Below are 24,173 nucleotides of genomic sequence, written 5' to 3'. Positions count from 1 at the left end.
TCTACTGTGTGGTGACTTGTTTGTTGCTTAAGGGGAGGGCTGATCTGGCAGTGATGGGACCCTGACGTCTGCTTCTGATGTTACCTTTAATAATGACTTGCAGCGCGCCTATTCATTTTGGCGAATTGAAAAATATAATAATACGTTTTGTTCTTGAAAAGAAATGAGAGGTTGATTGATGTTAATTTATACCTAAAGCTTAAAATAATACCTTTAAATATTTATTTCCATAGAATTTTCTAAATATTTACCACATATGTGCAAATCCAAAAAAAAATTATGTATACTTTTACTAAATTTAATCATTTCTTATTATCAGTAGCTACACAAAGGTAGGCAAAATATTTTATTACCAATATTACATATTTTATAAGACTATGTTAATGAGGCACACAGTTAAGTATTATTCGAGCCAAGTCACTTGTAGCTTTTTACTTTTCGCGTATAATATCTAAAAAATATTAACCTAATTAGTTGAAAAAAAGAAATGTATTACAAAAATTTGTTTATCACGGAGGTGTTTTATCTAAAGGAAGCCGGGTCGCTGCAATTAGTTCGCAATAAACTGTCGACCTCATCAAAAGCACAAAAACATCAATCAAACTGAATTAATCTGCAACTAAATTAACTCTCGCAAACATCGCGTCCCCTTAACGACCGTTCGCAGTTCATAATTGACTTTATCACTGTGACATAAAGTTTAATTTTGTATAAACTGCAATTGGAACGTCCCGGAAACACAATATTCTAATTGTATACTAAAATAAACTGTAACTGTAGGCAGTAAGATTGATTATCCGATGCACCTAAGTTCATCTCTTGATTTCAATTTATCTTCAAACCGTTTAGTGTTAATACGGTAGGGAGAGTTGTAACTACTGCGGTTTGTTAAATGAATTAAAATCATAAAACAATGGGCTAGAGTTGATATTTCATTGCGTTTAACTCGTGATAGATTTTTGCGGTGAACATTTTCAGTTTTTATTGCAATCGATTGAGGATGGAAAAGTACTATTTACATTGATTAAATGTGGTAAAATAAGCGTTTATACACTACAATAAAGCTCTTTACAGAGTACATTGCATTCGAAAAAGAATTAGACAGTTATTAAGAGTAAAGTGAGAAGATATATAAGAGAGGGCTCTCCTCTTTTATTATATATATGTTTAGTATTTTATACCTTTAACTAAATAATATGTTTATCAACCACATTGTGTTGAGAGAACGACCAATTTGCCGACGTAATAAAACCTCATGTAAAATGTAGTTTTTTAGCGTACGCTTAGAATTTTTCACTTTTCAACAAATTATTATATCTGCTTCTTTGTATAGTACTACTATAGGTTTTCTATTTATAGACGTATGTCTGTATCTCTCAATGTCGAACGCAGCGCACACAATGTGGCCTAACGAACGTGTTTCTTTTTGTTTTGTTTGTTTCCAATCAATCGTTTTTGTTTGCTTCGCTATTTAATTGCAAATGTTTTAAACGAGTTTGTCCGCTATAAATCTTTTATAACAGAATATACTCAGATATAATGTGTTGACGGTCACGCTATCCAAACCATTCGATTCCAGACAATAATAGATGTAAATACCCAATAAATCGTATATTCCTGTTAAAAACGTATGCCCTATAAGGTAAGTCCATAATCTTTACACATTACTGGAATACGACGCTTTCTTCTGATTAAATACCATAGAATTTAAGATCTAATGAATAGAAATAGAATATAATGAGCTGTCAATGTAAGATTAGCGTGTAAACAAGCGTTTAGTGGAGGGTCGGAGGGCAAATAAGGGCGCGTGCACAAGTTAATAGCTCTCATATCGCACCGGGCAAACACCGCGATATTAAGTGCGCGCAAATAGACTCCCTCTGCCCGAGGCCTTGTGTCGAGTTGCGCCATCTATGGGAGGTTACTAAGATTTGTGTCTAGTGAAATCAAAAATGATCTGTTCTTTTGAGGAATTGTCTTAAAATTTGTCTTGACTTCCGAAACGAGGAATATTGCACCTTGGTTTATGCTACACAAATTTTGAATTTGGCAAAGTTTACATTAAGTTGACGTTTGACAACAATAAAAATTTTCATCCGCTGCCACTAAGTTCATCTCTTGATTTCAAAATACGAAATACGTACCGTACCAACGTACCACCTCGACGTGAGTCGTTTCAAAATTGAGCGTTTTTAAGGCAGTTTTTTCCGCGCACCATCACTATGTGGAGCTGCCACTGAAGTAGTGGCTGCAACCGCATCCACATCAATTCGACAAAGGGTCTTCAAGAAATGAGCATACCAATTCTTAAAATGCCGGCAACGCAACTACGAGACCTCTGGCAATGTGCCTATGGGCGGTGGCGACGAACTTAGCATCAGATGAGCCTCCTGCCCATTTGTCCCCTGTTATATAAAAACAAGGTTTTTTAACACAGAACTAGATTAGGCCACCGGATGTTAAGTAAGTTGCGGCCAATTGGAGGGCTAATTAGGTAATAATTAGTTAAATAATTTTCATAATGCTCATTGTTTTTTTCGTTTTGTAAATGTTTGAACTATTTTGTATATATTATGTATACTATACTTGGCTATATATTTAGTATAATTGCTTTTTGTTATAATTTATTTTGTCTCAAGGGAAACGTGACAATTACACTGGCGAAGCCCTAACCCGCGTCAATAATACGAACTGTAATTACATCGCAAAAACGACCATTAGCATTCAATTACAACTTTATCCGACCTCCATCTCAGTGTATCATTGTTACTAGACAGACCGCTGATCAACGACAATGCCAGCGGGTTCGAATGTGTTTTTTGTATAATGAGGTACCTATGGGCTGCATTTCTCACATTTCGTATTAATGGTTAAATCAAAAGGGTATAATAAATGCTTAACTTTTATAATATCCATAGACGGTCTACCAAACCTTAACCGTTTTAAAATTCTTATGCAATGATACATAATTTTGAACTGTTTACTTATGCAACTAGAATGATAGTTTTTAGGACCAAATTAATATGAAACTTAGAGAAACCCAGTAAGTAAATTTTCAAAACATATAATGAAAAACTGAAATAGTTTTAATAAATTTTCGAATAGCCTTAAGAATAAAATTGCCTCCTGGGGTGTGGGACGGACGTTGGTCTAAACTGTTGTTTCATTATTGATTTAATCATACCTAGAGTTTATTCTAAGTCTAGTTTCTGAATCTCATCCTAAAGGTCTTAAGAGTAGATACTAAGGGTGAACTGCGACTCCCGCGCAAGCGCAAAACTTTTGACACATCTAAGTATCGATCTCATTATACAAAACTCGTAGACAATATTGAATCGTTCAAAGAAAGTCCCTAAATTTAACAATGTAACATCAGGATAATAATAAGATGATTGCACTCAAAGTGGTAATTTGTTAATTAATCTGTCCCTTTACTGTGAAAAAAATGATTAAACAATGCCTGTTGAAAGTAGCAACAAATTATATTGATGGATACAGAAATATGTTGCATAGCCCGAGGGGGTAAAGGGTCTTCACGCTCTATATGATTGTATTTCGGACTTAGTTAATACAAATTTTATCCCTCTATTTGCATAGTCTTTGCTCAAAAGTCACAAAATAAACAATAGCAAAAATCGCAACATCAATGCCGTGTCGGTCACGTGCCGCGTGGGTGTCTGTCACGTGTCGGTCACGTGTCGGCCTGTAATTGGCCGCAGCGTCACAAACAGCCAATCCGAATGTATCGAATTACCCAGTAATGAGTGAGGTCGGACGTTTAACTAGTACTTAACTTGAACATATTGCGTGATGTGGGAATTGTGTAGGGTGGCATGGAAGCTGCGAAGAAATTTTAGAATAAAAGAGTGTCGAAAAGTTACTGACCTGAGATTTGTCATTTTTTTTTGTTGACATCGAGGTTATACAGATGGCTTTTCGTATTACACCGTCGTTCCACTAAACGTTTTTTAAGGCAGCTTTTGCCACGCAGGTACCAAGTGAAGTATTTCCGCACCAATTCGACTTAGAGACTTTTCGAGCTCTTCAAGAAAAAGGCGTACCAATTCTTAAAAAGCCGGCAACGCACTTGCGAGCCATCTGGCAATGTAAATGTCCATGGGTGGCTTTCTCACTTAACATCACGTAACCCAACTGCTGGTTTACCCTTGTTATATAAATGAATATTATTAGAGTATTATTACATATAATCGGAGATCAGAATACTAACTTTCGTTATTCCTTTGATTTTAACTTTTTTTTAAATTAATACTTATGTAGGTCTTATTAAGATTGGTGAATACATAATATGTCGTAATTTAATTAAAACAAACTTAAAATCTGTTCATTTATCGTCTTTCTGTCTCATGTAAAACCATTCAATATAATAATAATTATAAATAAAATAGCTAGTTAATTTACAAATTAATTAACACTAACAACAAATAAGAGACGTTAATGAAGAATTATCATGGACAAATAAGCAGATTAAAGCGCTCGCTAATTAGCCGAGCGTCGAGAAATTCATTACTCAATTACGTAATTACACTGGAGACTTTGCCAGGCGCTTCTACGGACATAGCTTTTAGCGATTAACCTTATTTATAAGAGCTGTCACTTATGTTAGTGACAGATTAAAGTCTAATTGCTTGGTTCGTACCTCTACATCTTATGACATATTAACGTAAAGTATGTTTGCGTCAAACTCTATGAAAAACTTACAAGCTAAGATTTTACAAGCAACAGATCTATTATGACTTTGAGAAAGTATTACGAGCTTGCCTTTAGACCCAAAAGGTTGACGGCGTGTGACATGCATATGAGGCTGATCACCTACTTGTCTACTAGATTGACAGATGACCATGAAGCTGGTGCAGAAATCTGAGGCCCAGGTCTAAAAAAGTGGTGACGCGACAATTAAGTTTTTTTATACAAACATTTTATGCAGTCGTTCCATACCATTGTACTTGTTGAGACATGCTAGTCAGATAATGAATAGTTCGATGGTTCTTTTCGATCTATAAGTGTATTTAAGAATATTAATTGCTAATTAATGTATGTAAATGAACTACATAATGTACTGTATTAAAATTCAATGAAAAAGTTGTCTACTGCAGGTTTAAAGAAGATTTTCTCATTAAAAACATACATGTCCACTTACATACGAAAAATAATGTTAAAAACATAAAAGTAAAATATATCACGTCAACGTCGTACGCTGCTATTGCATTAGAGTTACTTATAATGTTGATCCTTAAGATGCTTAAACGGTGTAAAGGACGCCGCTTTTAAATGAAATCGAAACTATAGTATTATACTCCAAAACATTACCTTCTACTTTGAAGAGCCGTCTCACTAGCACTCTCAAATATCACCAGGACCCCATTTAGTGTAAAAAAGAAACCTTAATCCTTACGAATAAACTGCAAATACTCACAGAGTTCTACTTAAAATGGTCAAGAACAATGTGACGTGGCAAATTTTAATTTACAACCAAATAGTTCTTAATACAAAGATATACGGTTGAATATACATAAGACATGTAATATTAAATTATGTTAAAAACTACAATGTGGTGTTTATTTAAAGGGGATAAGGACTATTTTCACGTAGTACAAATGTTGTAAAGAGCCGACACTCAACACCGTATTGAATTTGAATTGAATTGTCAAATTGGATGTATAATCTGCTTGAAGAGCCGGGCCCGTTGTAGTTGGCGCTAAATGCAGGGTATTAGTTTGTATTTGTGACGACAATGGGTGCGCGGGCGCATGTTATTGTCACAAAAACGTTCATTGATAGATCTGTTTTGTGAGAATAATGTTAGAAGTTTTTTAGACGAACCGTTTATGATGTGTTAAAAATTGATGTGATCATGTGATCTCGATATTTTTATTAAAACCCGAACGATACTATTACGCACTATTAAGGAATTTAATTTTTTTATATATAATATTAACATTTTCGTGTAAATGGGCAGAAGGGTCACCTGTTGTTAAGTGATACCGCCTCCCGTGGACATTACATTGCCAAAAGGCTCGTAAGTGCGTTGCCGGCCTTTTAAGAATTGGTACGCTCTTTTCGCGAAGGACCCTAGGTTGAATTGGTTCAGAAATACTTCTTTGGGCAGCTGGTTCCACATTCGTGCGCTGCAATAACTGCCTTAAGAAACGCTCAGTTGTGGAACGACGGACGTCGTATAGGTACCGATAATTGACGTCCGATGAGGAAAATTTGTTTTGGTGTCGCCTTATACAAGTCTTATACCTAGCATAAACAGCTCAAAATTTATTCAATTTCGGCATAAGAACCTCCTTCGATTGACTATTGTTTAAAAAAAATATGTTCTTAACATTAATGATGTGAATAAGATTTGCATATAATTGTAATTGAAAATTAAATGGAATAGATAATTTTAACATAAACCTTATTTTTCTCTAGATTGGTACAAATTTAACCAATAATTATTTTTAATAATAAATCGATTATTGAATCTGCATAAGTCTTGCAAAGCAACGCGCAGAAGACTTTCTGGCGGCTTCTCTTGTTCTCACATGCGCTCAAATAAGACTACTAACGGAAATATCGGGTTTAAGAGTTCCGCCGTAATCTACACCGACATGATACGGAACCTACCATTCATAATGCCTTTCTTCTCACCACCATTTTGTATTGAACCCAATCGTTCCAGCTACCGTTCAATACTGGAACAACTTAGGGACCAACTTATACTGGTGATTTAATTGAATTACCCTTATTAAGCCATTTCCTGTTTTTTTTAAAGGGTTTTTCAACAGGAAGGAGCCGTCAAATTTTAATCAAATTATAGTATAAAGCAAGTTATGATTAATTCGGCTGTATTGTGTATTGATACGAGGATAATGAAATACGTTGAACAATTACTTGAAAAAATAAGTAAAGCTTTAAAAAGGTTTAATTTCATGGCCTCGGGTCGGTATTTAATTGTGTATACTAACATATAATTATTAATTTTTAATTTCCCTTAAATTATTATGTTTTTAAACTGTTAACAGTATTTTATATTACCGAATTTTGAATAAAAACAAAACAACAAAAGTTTGAAAGTTCACAGATCCTAATATATTTATTTAAAAACAAACGACAAACGATACTCCGTTACAACAGCAATTTGAATTTAGAATAAAAAAGTTTGAAGTTCAGTATATTTGAGGTCGAAATCCAAATGTATCAAACATCAACCTATAGACAATTGACGCCAAATATCCCAAAAAACATCGAGGGTATTCAGTTATTCGTAAACAATTTGTCGTAAATGACAACATTCAGTAAATTAGGCCGCCGTTACGGTAAGGGAGGACAACCATAATCTCCTGATCCTATAAACAAGCGAAATAACGCCGAGAATAACGCTCGCGTGGTCGCACTAGAAGCGGGAAAGTTTATAGATTAATATAAAAAATTGTTTCAAATTCTACTCACTTCAAATAAAAACTTATCTCAAATGTCCAGTTTTTAACATTACAATGACAACATTATGTGGGCTGGATCTACCCAGTACAAGCTCCGTCCACTTGACCGTATTCAACGAAGAGCGGTTTGAATTCTCGACGGCCAGTCACTTTTCGAGCTGTTGGTCCCTTGGCGTTGCGTAGAGTAGTGGGGTTTCTCTGCACGTTCTAACGAGTTTACCATGAAGTGTGTTTGGAGGAGTTCTTCGGATTAATACTGAATATGAGATTTCTTCCGTATCACTTCGACATCCGTCGTTCCACAACTGAGTGCTTTTTAAGGCACTTTGAGCCGAGCGCCATCACTACGTGGAACCATCTGCCCACTGAAGTATTTCCGAACCAATATGACTTAGAGTCCTTCAAAATAAGAGCGTACCAATTCCTAAAAAGCCTGGAGCGCACCTACAAGCATTCTGGTAGTGTGAGTGTCTATGGGCGGCGGTATCACTTATCATCAGATGAGCCTCCTGCCCTTTTGCAGCCTGTACTATGGAAAAAGTCTACTTCGTTGCCTTTTTTGCTCCAATCCTTATCCATAAGTACCTACAGGTTCAGTTTGACGTAATTCAAAATTTCAGTAAGAAAAGGTTACATAGGGGCGTGAAGCGACCGAAAATGTGTATTCTGAGGTGATCCCTTAGAATATTAATATAAATTCAATGGCCGATTATTACACTTTTTATATTGATACTCGTATTATTTTATTGTAGTTTGTACGCCATCAGTGTGGCCACATGAAGCTATCACGATAAACTCCATTTCCCCGGATCAAATCGGAGACACTCCGCGGCTCTCACGCCTCGCAATTTCTACCCTCATTGAACTCGTCGAAAGTATTATGTGCGTATCATCAATGAAATTGCGGAAATGTTTTTTTTATCTACGACACCGAGGTGTTAATAGAGGTAATTGTTAAAGTAAATTATTTTCTTAATTTTAACCCTTGATTTTGAAAAGTATTTTTTAAATAAGCTTTATTTTTTTAACACTTTTTATTTTAATGTAACTGAGTGCAAGCGGGCAGGAGGCTCATCTCACATTGCCAGATGGCTCGCAAGCGCGTTGCCGATTTTCTAAAAAGAATTGATTCGGAAATACATTGGTGGGTTTCACATAGTGGTTTCTTACTGTTTATACTCCACAGTGCTGCGAGTACTAAATGCGAAACGTGATTGCGACTGTCTGTACACAGTACACTATAACAGTAGACAGTAGAATATTTTTTAATAATGGATTATCAATAAACATTCTTCATTTACACAGGTTTGGGATATTATCGTGTTACGGAAAGCGTGGTAGACAACCACATAAGCTATGGCAGCGCGTCGCGCGCAATGATAGCAAATGAAGAAGAGTGGGGGAGGCCTTTGCCACTTGGCAAGTGGATAAGGAGTTGTTGCTAGATTACCGTCATTACCATAAGTATTAATATTATTATCTATTATCCTAATAAAATAATAATTATTAATATTCACAGGTACCGAATATTAATAAAATGAAATATAATGAAAATACAAATGTCAAACGGATTTTAATATTCTTACAGATAACTATGACATAGTGTGTCGCGATAGAGCGCGGTGTAATTGAATTATGTGTTGGCGTTAACGCGGTTACTGCTTCGCTAACGGCAGGAACTCGCAACTTGATTACGAGAATTCACAACTAGAGTGTCACTTCAGAAATTATCGAATTATGAGGTTACGCGCTCATTTTAATTATCTGGAATTCTATTTTTAAAATTATTATAACGTTAAACGATTATATTGAGGCTTATTTTAAGTTTTCTAATTGGAATTACACATTGTTTTATTAGAATTCCATTTTTAAAATTTATACGGTCACAATATTAGTCTCACTTAAATTGTCGCCGCCCTATATTTTAAAATTAGAAAATTTATTAAACATTTTAAAATTTTAATAAAAATAATTGTTAAATTGTGGTAATTAAATTCTATAAACAATAATTTTATGTTTGAGAATTGCATATTTAATCCTTTCATCTAAGTATCATGGAAAGGCGAAAATACGAAGTAAGGTTATCCTATTAGTGCCTCCCCCTCCTCCCTTATCCTGGGCATCGTTCCCTCGCGGTAATCAACTATTATAACTTCGTTCCGGCTCCAACCAGACAGACATCAACACCTATATCCTCTATATTTATGTTATATCTTGTAACTCTATAATATATACACATAGTGGCCTACAAGTCCTTCGTAGCAATAGACAAGTTAAATATAAAAGGCATCATGAGTCTACTCCAATACGATTACGCTAAGCGGTTCATTTCGTGTATGTAAAATAAAATTATATAAATGAAACTTGTTTTTGGCTTCCCTTCTTCTTTATTTCTTTAAATGTAGTTCTATTTCCAGCGAAGAAAGTTCGACTATACGTTCGTTCATATGCATATGTTAGTACCTATGAATTGGAGATCCGTCTTAAAACTAATTCAGTTTATACTGGCTCAATCGAAAGGTGTTTATTTGTTCGAAAACCTATTGTTTTAAGGTTCTTGACAACTCCATTCCACCAATGCAGCCTCGGTCTACCGGGTTACCAACGCAGACTCAGCTGCCGGCTGATTGGGTTAAAATACAAAACAGGAAGAGTAAAAGTCTATATAGGAATTACTATATAAGTATTACTAACCTGCAACCAAAGTAAGTCCACTAGGACTATTTTGTCCTTTTACGATTTTAAAACAATTAAATGGCAATTGTATCTTGGTTTTAATAGTTGTTTGAATACTAAACTATATATTTTGCAACATCGTAGCTTAATTTGGCGACGCAAACGTATATACGTCACTCAGAGAAACTCAGAGAACATCGCGTTTATTTTTACATACAATTTTCTCGAATTATTTCCCTTTATTCCCAAGTGAAAGTGATATGTATATCGCATTAGTCGCCTTTTCATGGTACTTTAGAGCATGACGCGATAATCGTCAGTGGGGTTCGATTATGATAAAGTATCAGTATTCCAGAGGAGGTCGAAGTGCAACTATAATTTGAAAGGTTTTGTGGTGTAATTTTTTTCAGTTTAATTTATATGACAACATTAAATATTAAACGTTTGGAAGAAATTATAGAACATTTTTATATTGGAATATTGTTATTTTCTTTTATTCTAGACTCATAGTAGTCTAAACATTCTGATTTTCTAATTCATATTTTATTTCGGAACTTCATTAGAATTCAGTCTGTCAAAACAAACGACACGGTAGCATTTTATATTCAGCTTTGGAATACTGTATACCATTTAAAAAAATAGAATTACTCTCTTTAAGTTACATATGAACTGAATGTAAACTTATATATTTACACAAAAAAATTCTTGATTTTATAGCAACTAAAGTATATTTTGCTGCAGCAATTACATAACAGCCGTAAATAAACGGTCGTTTATTGGCACATAAGATGAAGTGGAGCGCACCAGGGGAGGGACAGATGGACCGTTTTATTGTTTTAATGGGTGTGTATTACGATCTTTGACATTTTATTTAGGCCTGATTAATATATACTTTTTTTACATAGGAAGATTTAGTTAAGTTATAGTACCCTAAGGTTAGAATTCCTTGACAAGTCTAAACAAATGATTAACCGTCAAGGCTAGGCTCCCTTCTGTCAAAACCTACCTGTGTATTCTAAGTATTCCATATATAAGGCAATATTTTCTGAAAGATCTTAATAAAACAAGCAAGTTTTTAACTTTTAACATTAGTTATCAACTTATATTCGTGACTATATTGGTAATGACTCTGATGTGAAGTGCACAAATAGGTACTCTAAAACAGTAAAATAAATATTTTTGATTGGAAGTTGTAGATGGTTGATCATTTCGTCTGAAAAAAAAGAGAATAAACGGTGAAACGCCATAAAGGTTACGGAACTTCATAAAATCCTAATTTAATTAATTTTCTTCTAACTATGCAATTCGTCACCCTGCTGAAGAGCATTTATCGTAAAGAGCACAACAATAAACTGTTATCTGATGTTGTATTGGAAATCAGTCGGTCGAAAGTATTTTGAAGTGCACCATTGTTAACGACATCATTTGATTCTAACAGCTTTACATTGACTGCTATTCAACGGTTAAATGGCTGTTTGGAGAAGCCTAAAGGGCCAGGGGAGGTTTTATGTTATAAGGAAGTATAGGAACAGTGATGGCCTTACACGTCAGCCTAAACCTGGATGTGTAACAATGAAGTTTTATATGTTTGCAATTAACACTTACGGTGAACATCATTAAGACAATGGTTTATTGAAGAGTTGTCGTAGTAGTCACATACGGCTCATTAACGAAATTGAGAAATATGCGGCCAATACTCATTAAAAGATTAACATAATTAATTTAGTATAGACTATAAGCAAAGGATGGCTTGTGGAAAATAGGTCTGATAGAGACAAGAAAATGTTGGAGGTACTTGTGTACAATATATTTTTGTAAAATTAATCCAAAAAATCTATGGATACTTCGTAACCTTTGTAAACTAATATGAACAAATTTTTAATACAATAATACTTGTCATTGACCAAAATACATCCTTTGCCTAAATTGACATATTTTTCGTAATAGGCTCTGTGGTAATTAAATGCCCAATGCACCATAAACTGAAAGTACAACTCATGAGAGACGTAATGAAAAAGTTAATGAGAAGGGAATCGCCGACAAACGTTCCTTAATTTACTTCACTGGGAAGAGGGTCACTAATTGATTTCACACGACGACATACGAAATGCTTTAATAGTATAAATACTAAGCTAGCAAGTAAATGTTATAAATGCCGTCGGGCTAGTTCTGCACTTTTCAGTATATTTTGACAGTACCAAGTTTATATATCCTAAAAGCAGTTATGTAAGTAAAAGAGTATCCAAAATTATTCAAACCATATAAATAAACTTGCCTCTATCTATCGAGGGATACACGGCTGCGGCTTCCTGTATGTTTCACCACGATGTATTTAAAACAGTGTGGAAGTATATTGAGACCATAATTTTTGCCAAGCGTAATAAATAACTTAACTGTTCCTATTATTTTGACATTATCAAAATTTACACGAGCATGCCTATTTTTATATGGCTGATAGAAGTTTTCACCTCAATACTAAAGGACGTTTTTCTGACTTGGCTGATCAATATGAATTGATTGATATATCAATAACGAAACTACATTATATTCGATTAGTCTATTGTTTCCAAATGTCCATTTAATAATTGACCACTATTGAAGTATCCTAAACTTTTGCTACAACCGATGCCGCTTTTGGCGTGACATAAGAAGCAATTATGGAGTGTCCAATTTGAAAAGACCCCTCACATCGTGTTCCGCTGATATGATTTGTATTGTGTGAGAGAGTTTTACAGTTTTTTCGAGGCTGGGCTCCGCCTGACATATGCTTTAGGCTGGGGCTATAAGCCCCTTGGGTTCATTATATTTGAAGCCAATTCTGTTTGCGAACTTTACTTAATAAAGGGTGCTTTTCGTTTAGTTTCCGATATTGAATTATGGACGGAATGGGATTGAAATGCGGTTTTATTTGCTTGAGAGAAAAATTGGTTTGTTGGAATTATTACTTACACTAATCGCTTTTCGGTCAATCTGTATTTAACTTTTAACTGTAATATTTTATTATTTATGTTTATTTGCATTAAACTATTACTTTGCGTATTATTTGTATCACATATGATTATTTATGATTCATAAACCTATGATTAGCTTTTATATTATTATGATAAGGCCGCCTGTTGCCTAATAACTTACGTTACCTGTTTTTTATTGTATGTTTAAGGTAAATAAATAACATTGAACTAACCTGGACTCTGACTTCTGGTAAGTTGACCTTCATTGCTAATTCCTCTCGCGAGTAAACGTCAGGGTAGTGACTCTTTTCAAATGCCCGTTCCAGTTCATGCAGCTGGTAAGTGGTGAAGGTGGTGCGGTTCCGTCGGTGCTTCTTTTTATCGGCGGCTGAACCAGGCCGTGGAGCGTCTTCATCGTCAGATTTATCTTCGACTGCTTGCTGATACCCATCATTGCTGTTACAAGAACCCTCGCCTGAAATATCATAATAATAATTTAAGAAACTTTACATTACATTATCAAATAAAAGTGTATTTTTAAGGGCTGTTTTTTTTTTGTTTTTTTCGGGACGCCCTAAAAGTGCAGTTATCACAGCCCATGGACACCCTTTAGTGGATTCGTTGCTGGTCTTTGAGAGAGGAGTATGCTCTTTTTTTGAACAATCGGAAGTATCTTCCAGGAAAGACCCCGACCAGGAGTCGACTCCACAGTTCATTAGTTCTCAAAAGAAAATGTCTTGTAAAGCGGACCGTGGAAGACTTCGAGCCATCACGGTGATTTATTAATTTGATAGCATGTGTTACATGCTATTAAAACTGGAAAACACAAATCTTATATTTATGGTGGATTTACACCTGCTCTACCAACTCATAAATACTGTCCTAATTGTATGTGTTTTTTAACGACTTCCGGAATATATCGCAGTTCTGAAGGTCTACAATTATAAACAACTTCGCTACCCGCAACACGATCGCAATAACTGATAGATAAGTGTTGCGCAAACACATAGATCATTGGAAACGGTCATTAGCAAGTTACAGGTACGGACTTAATCCTCCAATGAGAATTATTTTTTAAAGACAAGTTAAAATATTTGTTGATTTACCTAACTAGTAAAGTAAATAAAATTGAATAAATATAATAATCTTATTCTATAAATTCAAAGCAGTGATGGCCTCAGCGTGCGACCCTCAACCCTGCGGTCGTAAGTTCGATCCCCGGCCAATGGACTCTGTCTATGTGCGCATTTAACAGTTACTCGGTGTAGGAAGCATCGTGAGGAAACCGGATTGCCCTAGACCCAAACATTTTTTTTATTTTTGTTCTGTACATTAGTAGGACCTTTTTATTTTATAATTATATAAGCAAGTGTTTTTCTTAAGATTTTTAAGATAAACTATAGAATAGTATACTTTTGCTATTATTAATAATTTCAATATCCACATCTATACGGAGAAACAGAGTATAAATGCAATAATTTGACACAATATGCATGTGCGTTGAAGCCTGATGAACGCGACTTTCAGTTGTTCCATGTTAGCCTCTAAACTATGAAATCGATATAGAATCCTGTATAAATGTATGTTACAGAACCCTCAAAGAGTCATGAAAGTTCACGGATACAAACCAGGAAGGCGTACCATCCTTCTGAAAGGCCATAGTAAAAACTAAAAACCTTTGTTTAGTCCAAAGATATTCAGGGATAAAATAGGGGGCCTAAATTAAAAATAATCCGTGGCCCCAAAGAGCTACGATACCTGGCTCCGAATCAGACGTTGTTTGCGTATGTTAATGAGTAATAGACGTTTATGCGTAATGCAATTATATTCAAATGTGTTTGGATACATGCATTCGCTATTAATTAATACAAATATCCTCTATACAATTTGTATATAACAACATTAGCTGTACTCGGTAAATTTAATTTCTATGGTAGATTGAAGTTATAACATACCTAAAGAAACTTGTATCGAAAAATTGGCACAGCCCAGATATAAGTCTAATAACGAATTATTTAAAGATACACCGTAAAGATAACCGTACAACTGTAAGCATTAGGTTTGACCACAAATAGCTTAAATTACTTAGTGTGTACATAAATGCACTTTATAGTTTGTAGATTTTTAAATGTAAAAGTTTTAAAAGTTATTAGTAAAATTTGAACGTAAAAAATATTAATATCTTTAACTAAATACTTATAATAAGATAGTTATTAGTTACTTAGCACTAATGCTTGGAGTAACATGTTATTTAATTTAATTTTTCTACAGTAGGTATATATTAAAATACTTTTTACCACAAACGATGGTGCCCTCAGTATCTGACACATCTTATCAATTTTTGACTTTGAGATATGCATGTTTCAATGTTTGCCTTCAGCGTGATAGTAAATGCGTGTAAAGGAAGATAATCCAATGGTGCAAAGCCCTACACACTTACACACACCTCAAAAATGAGGTTGACACGCAGACGCAGTTGAGGGAACCACTATACCACTCTGATTCAAGCCAAAACTTAATTAAAACTTAAAACCATTATTTATTCAAGGCCGAAAAGCCTTAAATGTCAATATTAATCATGCAATAATAACTAATTTGAATGCGAATTATCCTTTTGTAAGGGGGCAGTTACATAGATATTATCACGGTACTACGTTTACTTAACAATAAGTCTATTCAAATTACAAGTTCATATTTCCTTTCTATTACTACCTTTAATAACTCCTTATTAAATGTTCACTTTATAAAAACCTCATATATTAGAAAACTATTACTTAACAGCATAGGGTAGGATTTAAGGAGATATTTTAATTTCTAGAATAGAATATTTGAAATACAAATTTAAAACGGAATATTTAAATATAAAAAAATCTAAACGACAATTTGTAGCTAAATATTTAGTTTAGAATTTAATGTTTTTAATATAATATACTGTATAATTGTAGTGATTTATCTTTTTATAAGAGAAAAGTTGTATTATTACAACTTGTTAATAATTGACAAATGATAATTACTATATATATATATACACTTTGCTTAAACCTTATAAAAAAATCAATAACCTAATTAAAATTCACTTAAATGTGATTGTAGAATGTGGTAATGAGAAATAATGCAATCTCATTTGCAATTACAATTTGAACATGTCAAAATAGAATAACCTTAATAACATCTATATTCAAATCAATTAGTCGACATTAAGACTAAATAAGATTGTCCAAATATTATAATTCAATTCGGAGATATCTCTCCGTGTCACTCCAATTGACGATTAAGAAATCAAACGGCTTACAGCATCTTAGCGTCCATCTTACCAGTCACAATACAGCTACCATACACTTATCTCGCTCACACGTATGGCTTCTGTGAAAGTGTGAGAGAGAGAGCTGTCGTAGAAAACAAATAAAAACAAGATAGGCAACGCATTAAGATGTTTTACACTTATCGCGATACGATCTTGTCTTTTTTGTAATAATTATCGTTAATCTGGTAACACTCGCGGCATAATGGTCTGTCGTTGTTTTTTTTTCATGGCAACCCTAATCACGTGTCAGATTTGCCGTGTTACATATTATAGCTTCTCAGATTTAATGATTGGGAATGTTCTTTAATTTCTTTTTATTAAGGTCTAATAAGTTATAATTTTGTTTCAGGCGTTTGTACAAAAAATACGCAACCTCCAGGGGAGATTATTTTCATTATATAGTAAAATAAAAAATCCACACCCGATTTGAAGTTTAGTACAAATAAACTATTTTCAAATAAGTGCTAAATTTCTTTTATGTTAGTAAGAAACTATGTTTGATATATGTAGTGGAAAGTATAATAATAGATTTTAAATATGCTAACTAATTTAAATCACTATACAAAATAACACTACAGAAGCATTCGTCCAACTGTAAATTGAATAAATATATATGTATACGTTAAACTAATAAAATGGTTGTAAATTGAAATGCAAGTGTAGGCTTTGATAGCAGAATAAATATTGCTCCAGTCATAAACATCCGACCAAAGCCAACCAATCAAAATCGATTCAATCGAATAATCGGACAATAATCGAGCGCTTGATTAGTGAGGGGGAAGTCGATTGCGGTGACAATCGATTTGCAATCGCTATTACACTGACATTCGATTACTGGCTGACCGCCGCCCGATCGGCTTCCTAATATAACACTGTCGTTTATATATGTATGTAGTACTGTGAATAAATTGAAAATACTGATAAAACCTTTTCGTAACTTCATTTCCTTGGAAGAAGAAATTTTATAAAATATATCTCGGTTTTATAAAAGGTGCTACACTCTAATGCAAATTGGTTAAAAAAGTTTTGAGGTATTTATTTATTTGATAAATATATATAAATAGAGTGATAAAGACAAAACATACATGGGATACGTGAATGTCGTAAAATTTTAATATGAATTGAATAAAAGTAATTTTGAATGTAATATGTGTATGTGTTTTTTACTAAACTTAACGAAAATTACTTAAGCTTTTGTACCACAAATGTAAAGGTTAAATAGCTGAGCTCTAATTAACACAAAATGAAATATAATCGCGCCCATAATTAACGAATTACGCGGGTCTAAACACGCGATGTGTTTAATTGCCTACGGCCCGTTAAATATTTGTTTTTTTACTAATAATATATGCTAAGTTTCTGAATTATAGATTTGTAAGGCAAACGAAAAACGTTACTTATCTCTTAAAATTATAAATACGGTTCCTTCAAAATGCTGGTTCGTGAAAACTTTAACTTGACTTTTGTTATAAAAAATTTAACGACTGTTTGCGACCTACCAGAGGTTTACTGTTTTTGCTTTACACATTGCTTAAGCTAAAACTTTAAATAGTATGATATGTTTTATAGTGGGTATTACAATTTTATCTTCAGTCTTAGTTGATCTAAAAAGTATTTTAGGTTTTATGAATTTGGTTAAATGAGTGTGGCACACCAGTCCAACATGAATTTTGAACTTCGAGTTATTACGTCAAATTTTGAGATCACAGATAAAGCCGATCAAATATTTTGTAGCTTAGCAGTCGTAGACGCGTAGATTGTCTACGGTTAAACGAGCTACAGAACTTCTACGAGTTATATTTGCACGGAAGTTTTTATTTTTATTATCTATATTATATTTAAACAGGCTAACTTCAGTAGGAGTTCGCTCAAGTATTTCAACATTTTAATAGCTCTAATAATCTAATTGCAAAAATAAATTGATAGACAATTTGACAGTGAATCAACCATTAAACAAACTGCACGTTTTTGTCTATTTGTATGTTACATTTAATTACATTTAATAAAGCATTATATAAGCACTTAATACATTTTAGTTTATACATAAATGAAGTTGGGTGTAACAAATAGGTTATCGTAATTAATCTCTGTAGAGTGAATAAAAATACTATCATTTTATTGGAATGTTTTCTACATCTTAAGGCTAAAATACGTTTCAAATTTACAGAGAGCCAATGGCCAGTATGTGATCTAATATATTACAGATAACCCGAATTTACTATTGCTACTTTATTGTTTTTTTTTGTACCATAGCAAAATGTTTCATATGTTGGTATGTAGCTACTAAAAAGGTACGCTAAGTAAATAATAATGCAATTAGTCGAGAAACGTGTTTATAATTGTTCCAATCGTCTCTAAGGCTGAGCTTGGTTCAATGCATACAACATGTAAGGATTTATATTGTTTATTATAGATTCATCTAAGATCTCTGATCAAAATGTTGCCTGAAAAGTGATTAAGCAATTCTTCCACAATATCGAATAGAAATCTTTTTAATGGAATATCTTACTTTGGTGCACGAATAACGGACGACGGCGCCAAAATGTGTTGGACATTATATATTAGACCATTAGTATGATACGGAGTTATTAACTATTATATCTAAGGTTTGTTTCGTTGAGTGAACAGGCCATAATGAAAAGGTACACAGCCACAAGGACCAAGTTTTTTAGTTTCCTACTTAATTTTTTTTACAAATGATAATGAAATAGATACAAAAATTCCATGTATATTATGGGTTGGAAAAAAATTGTATTCCATTGTATATCTCATAAGAAGTAAGATTATATTCTACTGATGCCAAGTGAATTTTTAATATTTAAAATTCACGTTATACAACAGTGATATTAGCTGTGAAGTAATAAAAAGCCTATGCATTATTACGGAGCATGCCATGAGTCGTTGTAAATTGTTGTTCCTAACATCAGCGTTCAATAATCAAAAAAACTCTTAGGCTTCGTAATGTGTCCGGTTCCTCGGTCACCGAGTTACTCTATATTAACCGCAAAAAATGTAAAATAAAGCGATTTACTATGATTATTGCTATATATAATGTAATGCTGAAGACTGCCTGCGTCGGGCTATAGTCGTACGTAAACTTTTTTTTACAGAACAAACGGGCCGGAGGCTCACCTGATGTTAAGTGATACCGTCGCCCATGGACACTATCAATGCCAGAGGGCTCGCGAGTGTGTTGCCGGCCTTTTAAGAATTTGTACGCTCTTTTCTTGAAGGACCCTAAGTCGAATTGGTTCGGAAATACTGCGTGGTGCGTGGCAAAAATTGCCTTGAAAAACGCTCAGTGGTCCAGGTGATACGGGTGTAATGTTGTATTCTGCCTCAACGTCTGATGATGAAACTCGGCTGCAGGTATTAATCCGAACAACTCCTCGGAACAGCGGTAGAAGATGCAGAGTGACCCCACATCTCTATGTTTATGGTTATTGGACTAAGTTTAGTCTACCCCAGTCCGGGACTCCACGTAGTAGAGTTTCGACTTCAGACACAAGTTTGTTCCGGTACACATCGACAACTGCGAATTATTACTTACATATTTAGGTAATCGCCACGCTTATAGATCTAAGAAAACCTGAGTGAGCAAAATGTACAGCCATGACTCGTGCAAATAGAATATTTTTTTTGTAGTAATAGATAGAATTGTCTTCATTCAATTCAATGTTTTTTAAATTAAAATACTTTAAGTCTACCTTTCATCTATGACTGCGTATTAATTTCATGGTACATAACTATAAAGATAAACTATATACAGATGAATTAAATAACTGATTATTTCTAATTAAACATGTAATACGCTTAAGAGAAAATTTATGATTTCTTAATTTTTTATCCTAGTAAGGTTATTACAATTATGTGAATTTGGTTTTATGTAGGAAATATATTTAATCAGAAACGTGGGTCGGGGTGAATGAGGTTGGCAAGAGATATGGTGGTTGGTATAGCAATGTTTGGTTTAGTTAATGGTTTACGTGAGACTTCGTCGCCGAGGCGATTGCTGATGATTGTTATCCAATTTAACTAAAGATTGTTCTGAGTTAAAAAGCATAATTCAGTCAACATTTTACTTTTATATTTTAGTATCTGTGAACCTTAATGTTCAACTTTTAATTTAATATATTAAAGTTTCTGTTTCTAGTACAGTTGATTGCATAAAATCGACATACAATAATAAATTAAAAGTTATGTTTAACTTAAAAACTTTAATTATCTTATTGAATTATTATTTACTTTATTTAAAGACTTTTAATTACTTGAATATAAATTTTCGAAAAACAATACATTTATTCCTATAGTTCAGTCACTCTTCCATCTGTCAGGATGGCCGAGCGGTCTAAGGCGCCAGACTCAAGGAAAACCTTGCCTACCAAGTAGGTGTGAGCTATTCTGGTCCTCTCTGAGGGCGTGGGTTCGAATCCCACTTCTGACAAATCTTTTTTTTAAACAATAAATTTTATGTAACCTAGAGCAAACATTAAATCTTAATTTGTTTGAGATTTAAGTAACTAATTATTTAAATACCCGACTTTAAAACATAACTGTATAAATAATTATAATGTATTATTCATCGGTTTAATTCTCTCACGCTCTATGCTGAGACAAAGCATATTTTACAAAGTGTAGTATGGAGAGTGTGATGAAGAATTGTTAGTGTTGGTCCATGATGACTCGATTCATCACCGCACAGCCGTAATTATTCTAGATTCTATCCGCACCACCTTGGAAGTCTTCCACAGTCCGCTTCACTAGAATTTTCTTTTAAAAACTCTGGAATCGGCTCCCGGTAGAAGTCTTTATTTGGAAATACTACATTTAAATATTTAACAAGATAGCTTACCACGCCGGCCACGCAGCCACTGAAATGGTTGTCCGTGGCCTGCGGTGACTGCCTTTATGGATGTTTCATTTGCGCCCTTATATAAAAAACTCTATCTAAACAGTTTATTCATCCGTGTGGATGACGACGCTAATATAAGGAACTTTTGGTCTGACTTGACAATTTCTATTTGTACCTATTGTATAGTTTGTTTATCGAGGAAGTACAATCAGTAGGAGTAGATCAATAATATATATTACAAAAACAGGAATAATTTTAAATTAAGAGGGCTCGTTCTGTGCACTGCGTAAACTGCGGAATTGTTGCGACGGGATATGTCATCTTTTAAGGATGACTCACTCTACTTTTAATCACAAACAATCAAATACACACACATCACAAGTGTTTCATCCTGAACCTCTTTAAGGCCGGCAACACACCTAACATGGGTGTGTATAGCCCATGCTATAGCAGCTGATTTTTATTGCTGTAGGCTCGTTACATACAGCACGCGTGCGTTTATTACGGGTCTTATATAACGCGAGTGAAACCACGGGCAACGGTTAATAATAATAGGAATATATATACAATCACTTTAGAATAATTAAAAAGTACATTATTATTTTAAAAATATAGCTTTCATACAGAAAAAACACACTAAAACTGTAGGTATTTCAATAAAATAAATTGTCCGTATCTTCAATTTCGGAGACTAAAGATTTTGTTACCATAAAAAAATATTTGTCGAAATGACATCTGAATATTTATTATCAATATTGATGACTACAATCGATGACTATACTCATTTGTTTATAATAAGTTGCATAAATATATTACTATCTAACATTTCTGTTGACGTTTCATACCGACGGCTTGAACGATGGCGCATAAGAATAACTATTTTAATATTTATTATTAACCAGTTGATTACGGCATCTGATACAGATATTATTTAACCACATTAAAATACTATCTCATAGAAACATTTAAAACAACATACAAGTAGCTTGGTTTGAAAATATATAGTATATGAATAAATCATTTTTAAATCAAAAACTTTCATAGAGTTACTTATATTTAGATTGACTGAGATTTAAATATAATTTTTTTTTGGTATTATTTTTTAACAAAACTACTTGGCAGTCCAATACAAAGGAAATTTTTATTATAACAAAAATTTCTGACCCTTATAGTGGTACCATATAAACTTCAAAATCTGTCATCACTCACCAGCACTTTCAATAGCTCCGGGCGATACTGGTACGGCTTCACACTCTCTATCTCTGTCCTCCCGTCTTTGTTCAAACTCACTCACTCTCTGTCTCGTCCCATTTAGCCCCAGTATTGCGTCTATCGTATGCCGCGGGCCCTGACTAACACTAGGCACTTGAGTCAAGCCTAACCTAGACTTCACGGCGTCGAAACTCTGGTTAAGATGCATCTGTTGCGCGTGAAAGAACATTCCCATACGATTTAACGTTTCCAAGTTCTGCTGATGCTGTGACATCGCTAACGACTGATCCGTAACATTAATGGAAGATGTGGAATTGGGACTACTCATGTGAGACCGCGGGCTGTTGGTGTCGGAGCGGTCCGGCGTGTGGGAGCCGTAGAAACGGTCTTCCGGCACATCCATTATGCGCGGCTGCGGGAGCGTGACTGAGCGCGCGCGTCTGCGGCCGCTCGGGGTTGCGAAAGGGGCGGAGTTTGGGCTCGGGGGCGAAATTGCCCATTGAAAGTGCGAATTTTGGGGTCGCGAAGTGATTTTGTTTGGGAAAGCACGAAGAGTATTAGCATTTTCCCCTTCGTTCCTCGCGGTACTGAATCGTTCAATAGTGTTTTCGTCTGATTGGGTCGATTGTGAGAAGTGTTATTTCTTTGAAATGTTTGTAGGATTAGTTTGCGCCACGACAATAATGCACTCTTTATGAGTCTTATTTGTGAAATTGACTTATATAGGTGGTGAAGTAGAAATTTTGAGAGAAACTACATTATGTGTACTAACAAAATTAATGGGTTTGAGAAATAAATAGTCGATCCGTAAGGAATTTTAACGTTTAGTTCAATGCTCTAAATCTTTATTATTATTTCTATTTTCAACACGATTTTTCAGAAGAATATTTAATTAACATTTTAAGTATATGCATGCGTTCTATTGCAGCTTTAGTATTAACTAATGCGTGAAGCAGCGGTCAAGTGCGAGCGAGCAAACACCCGGACAACTGTCTGTTAGCACACCAATTTAACCAAATCGGTTAACCGGTAACCCAACAATAACAGCTCACAATCAACGTTTCAATACAACCTTTCATCAATGTTGTATTTACAAATTTTAACTTAATTACTTGTAAATAAAGATTAATTTTGGATAAAGTTTGTAATGTCAATAGGCCGCTTTGGAGTCGTATGCAAACAGCCGTCGTTGTAGCTGTCTCACGGTGAAGTTGGCTGGTTCCTCTCTCGCTCATCTCAGTGTAGCGACGGTTGCTAGGGGGCGGGGCCGATGTGACGTCACGTCGCGATCAGCCAATCAGATGCGCGGATTTTTTGTGTAAGTCGATCTTTTGTTGGCGTTTCTTTTGTCGCGGGCGCGTGAGGGTTGACTTCGGCTAGTTGCTACGAAATAACATTAGCTTTTGACGGGTTTTATTTTTTTAATTGTTCGCGTCATTAGTAGCTCGTTATCTTAGGACTGGTTACTGAACAAATTGCTTCACAAAATTCTATTAACTTTATTACAAGTGAAATTGTTTTCGGAGATTATGTTTTTATTAAGTTAGCGAATTTTTAAGGTCTTTCAAAGTGGATATTACTTCGTTTAAGTTTCATATAAATTGCGTTATATCTATAAAGATTATCTTACCTTTTGTAATTTTAAGATCTTGGTAATAAGCAGGTTAAAGTAGTTTATAAAAATGATAATTATTAATACCCTTCTAATGGAAAACATCACTTAGTGTGCT

General features: G+C 34.2%; 1 protein-coding gene and 1 non-coding gene across 2 annotated transcripts in view; one reads left to right on the top strand and one right to left on the bottom strand.

Moving 5' to 3' along the window:
- Positions 1-22,846, bottom strand: part of LOC123711169 (retinal homeobox protein Rx1-like) — a 30,318-nt gene extending 7,472 nt beyond the window's left edge. The window contains exons 1-2 of the mRNA XM_045663616.1: positions 22,441-22,846; positions 13,309-13,550 (exon numbers count right to left, since the gene is read on the bottom strand). Of these exons, the coding sequence (XP_045519572.1) occupies positions 13,309-13,550; positions 22,441-22,846 (648 nt within the window). The remainder of the gene's footprint in view (positions 1-13,308; positions 13,551-22,440) is intronic.
- Trnal-caa lies at positions 20,709-20,823 on the top strand. Its single transcript has 2 exons — positions 20,709-20,746; positions 20,779-20,823. It is a non-coding gene; the product is annotated as a tRNA-Leu (tRNA).
- Positions 22,847-24,173: the final 1,327 nt, after the last annotated feature.

This window comes from Pieris brassicae, chromosome 6 (assembly GCF_905147105.1).
Source record: "Pieris brassicae chromosome 6, ilPieBrab1.1, whole genome shotgun sequence".
NCBI lineage: Eukaryota > Metazoa > Arthropoda > Insecta > Lepidoptera > Pieridae > Pieris > Pieris brassicae.
Note: the sequence above shows the minus strand (reverse complement) of the source record. Positions and strands in the feature narration are given on the sequence as shown.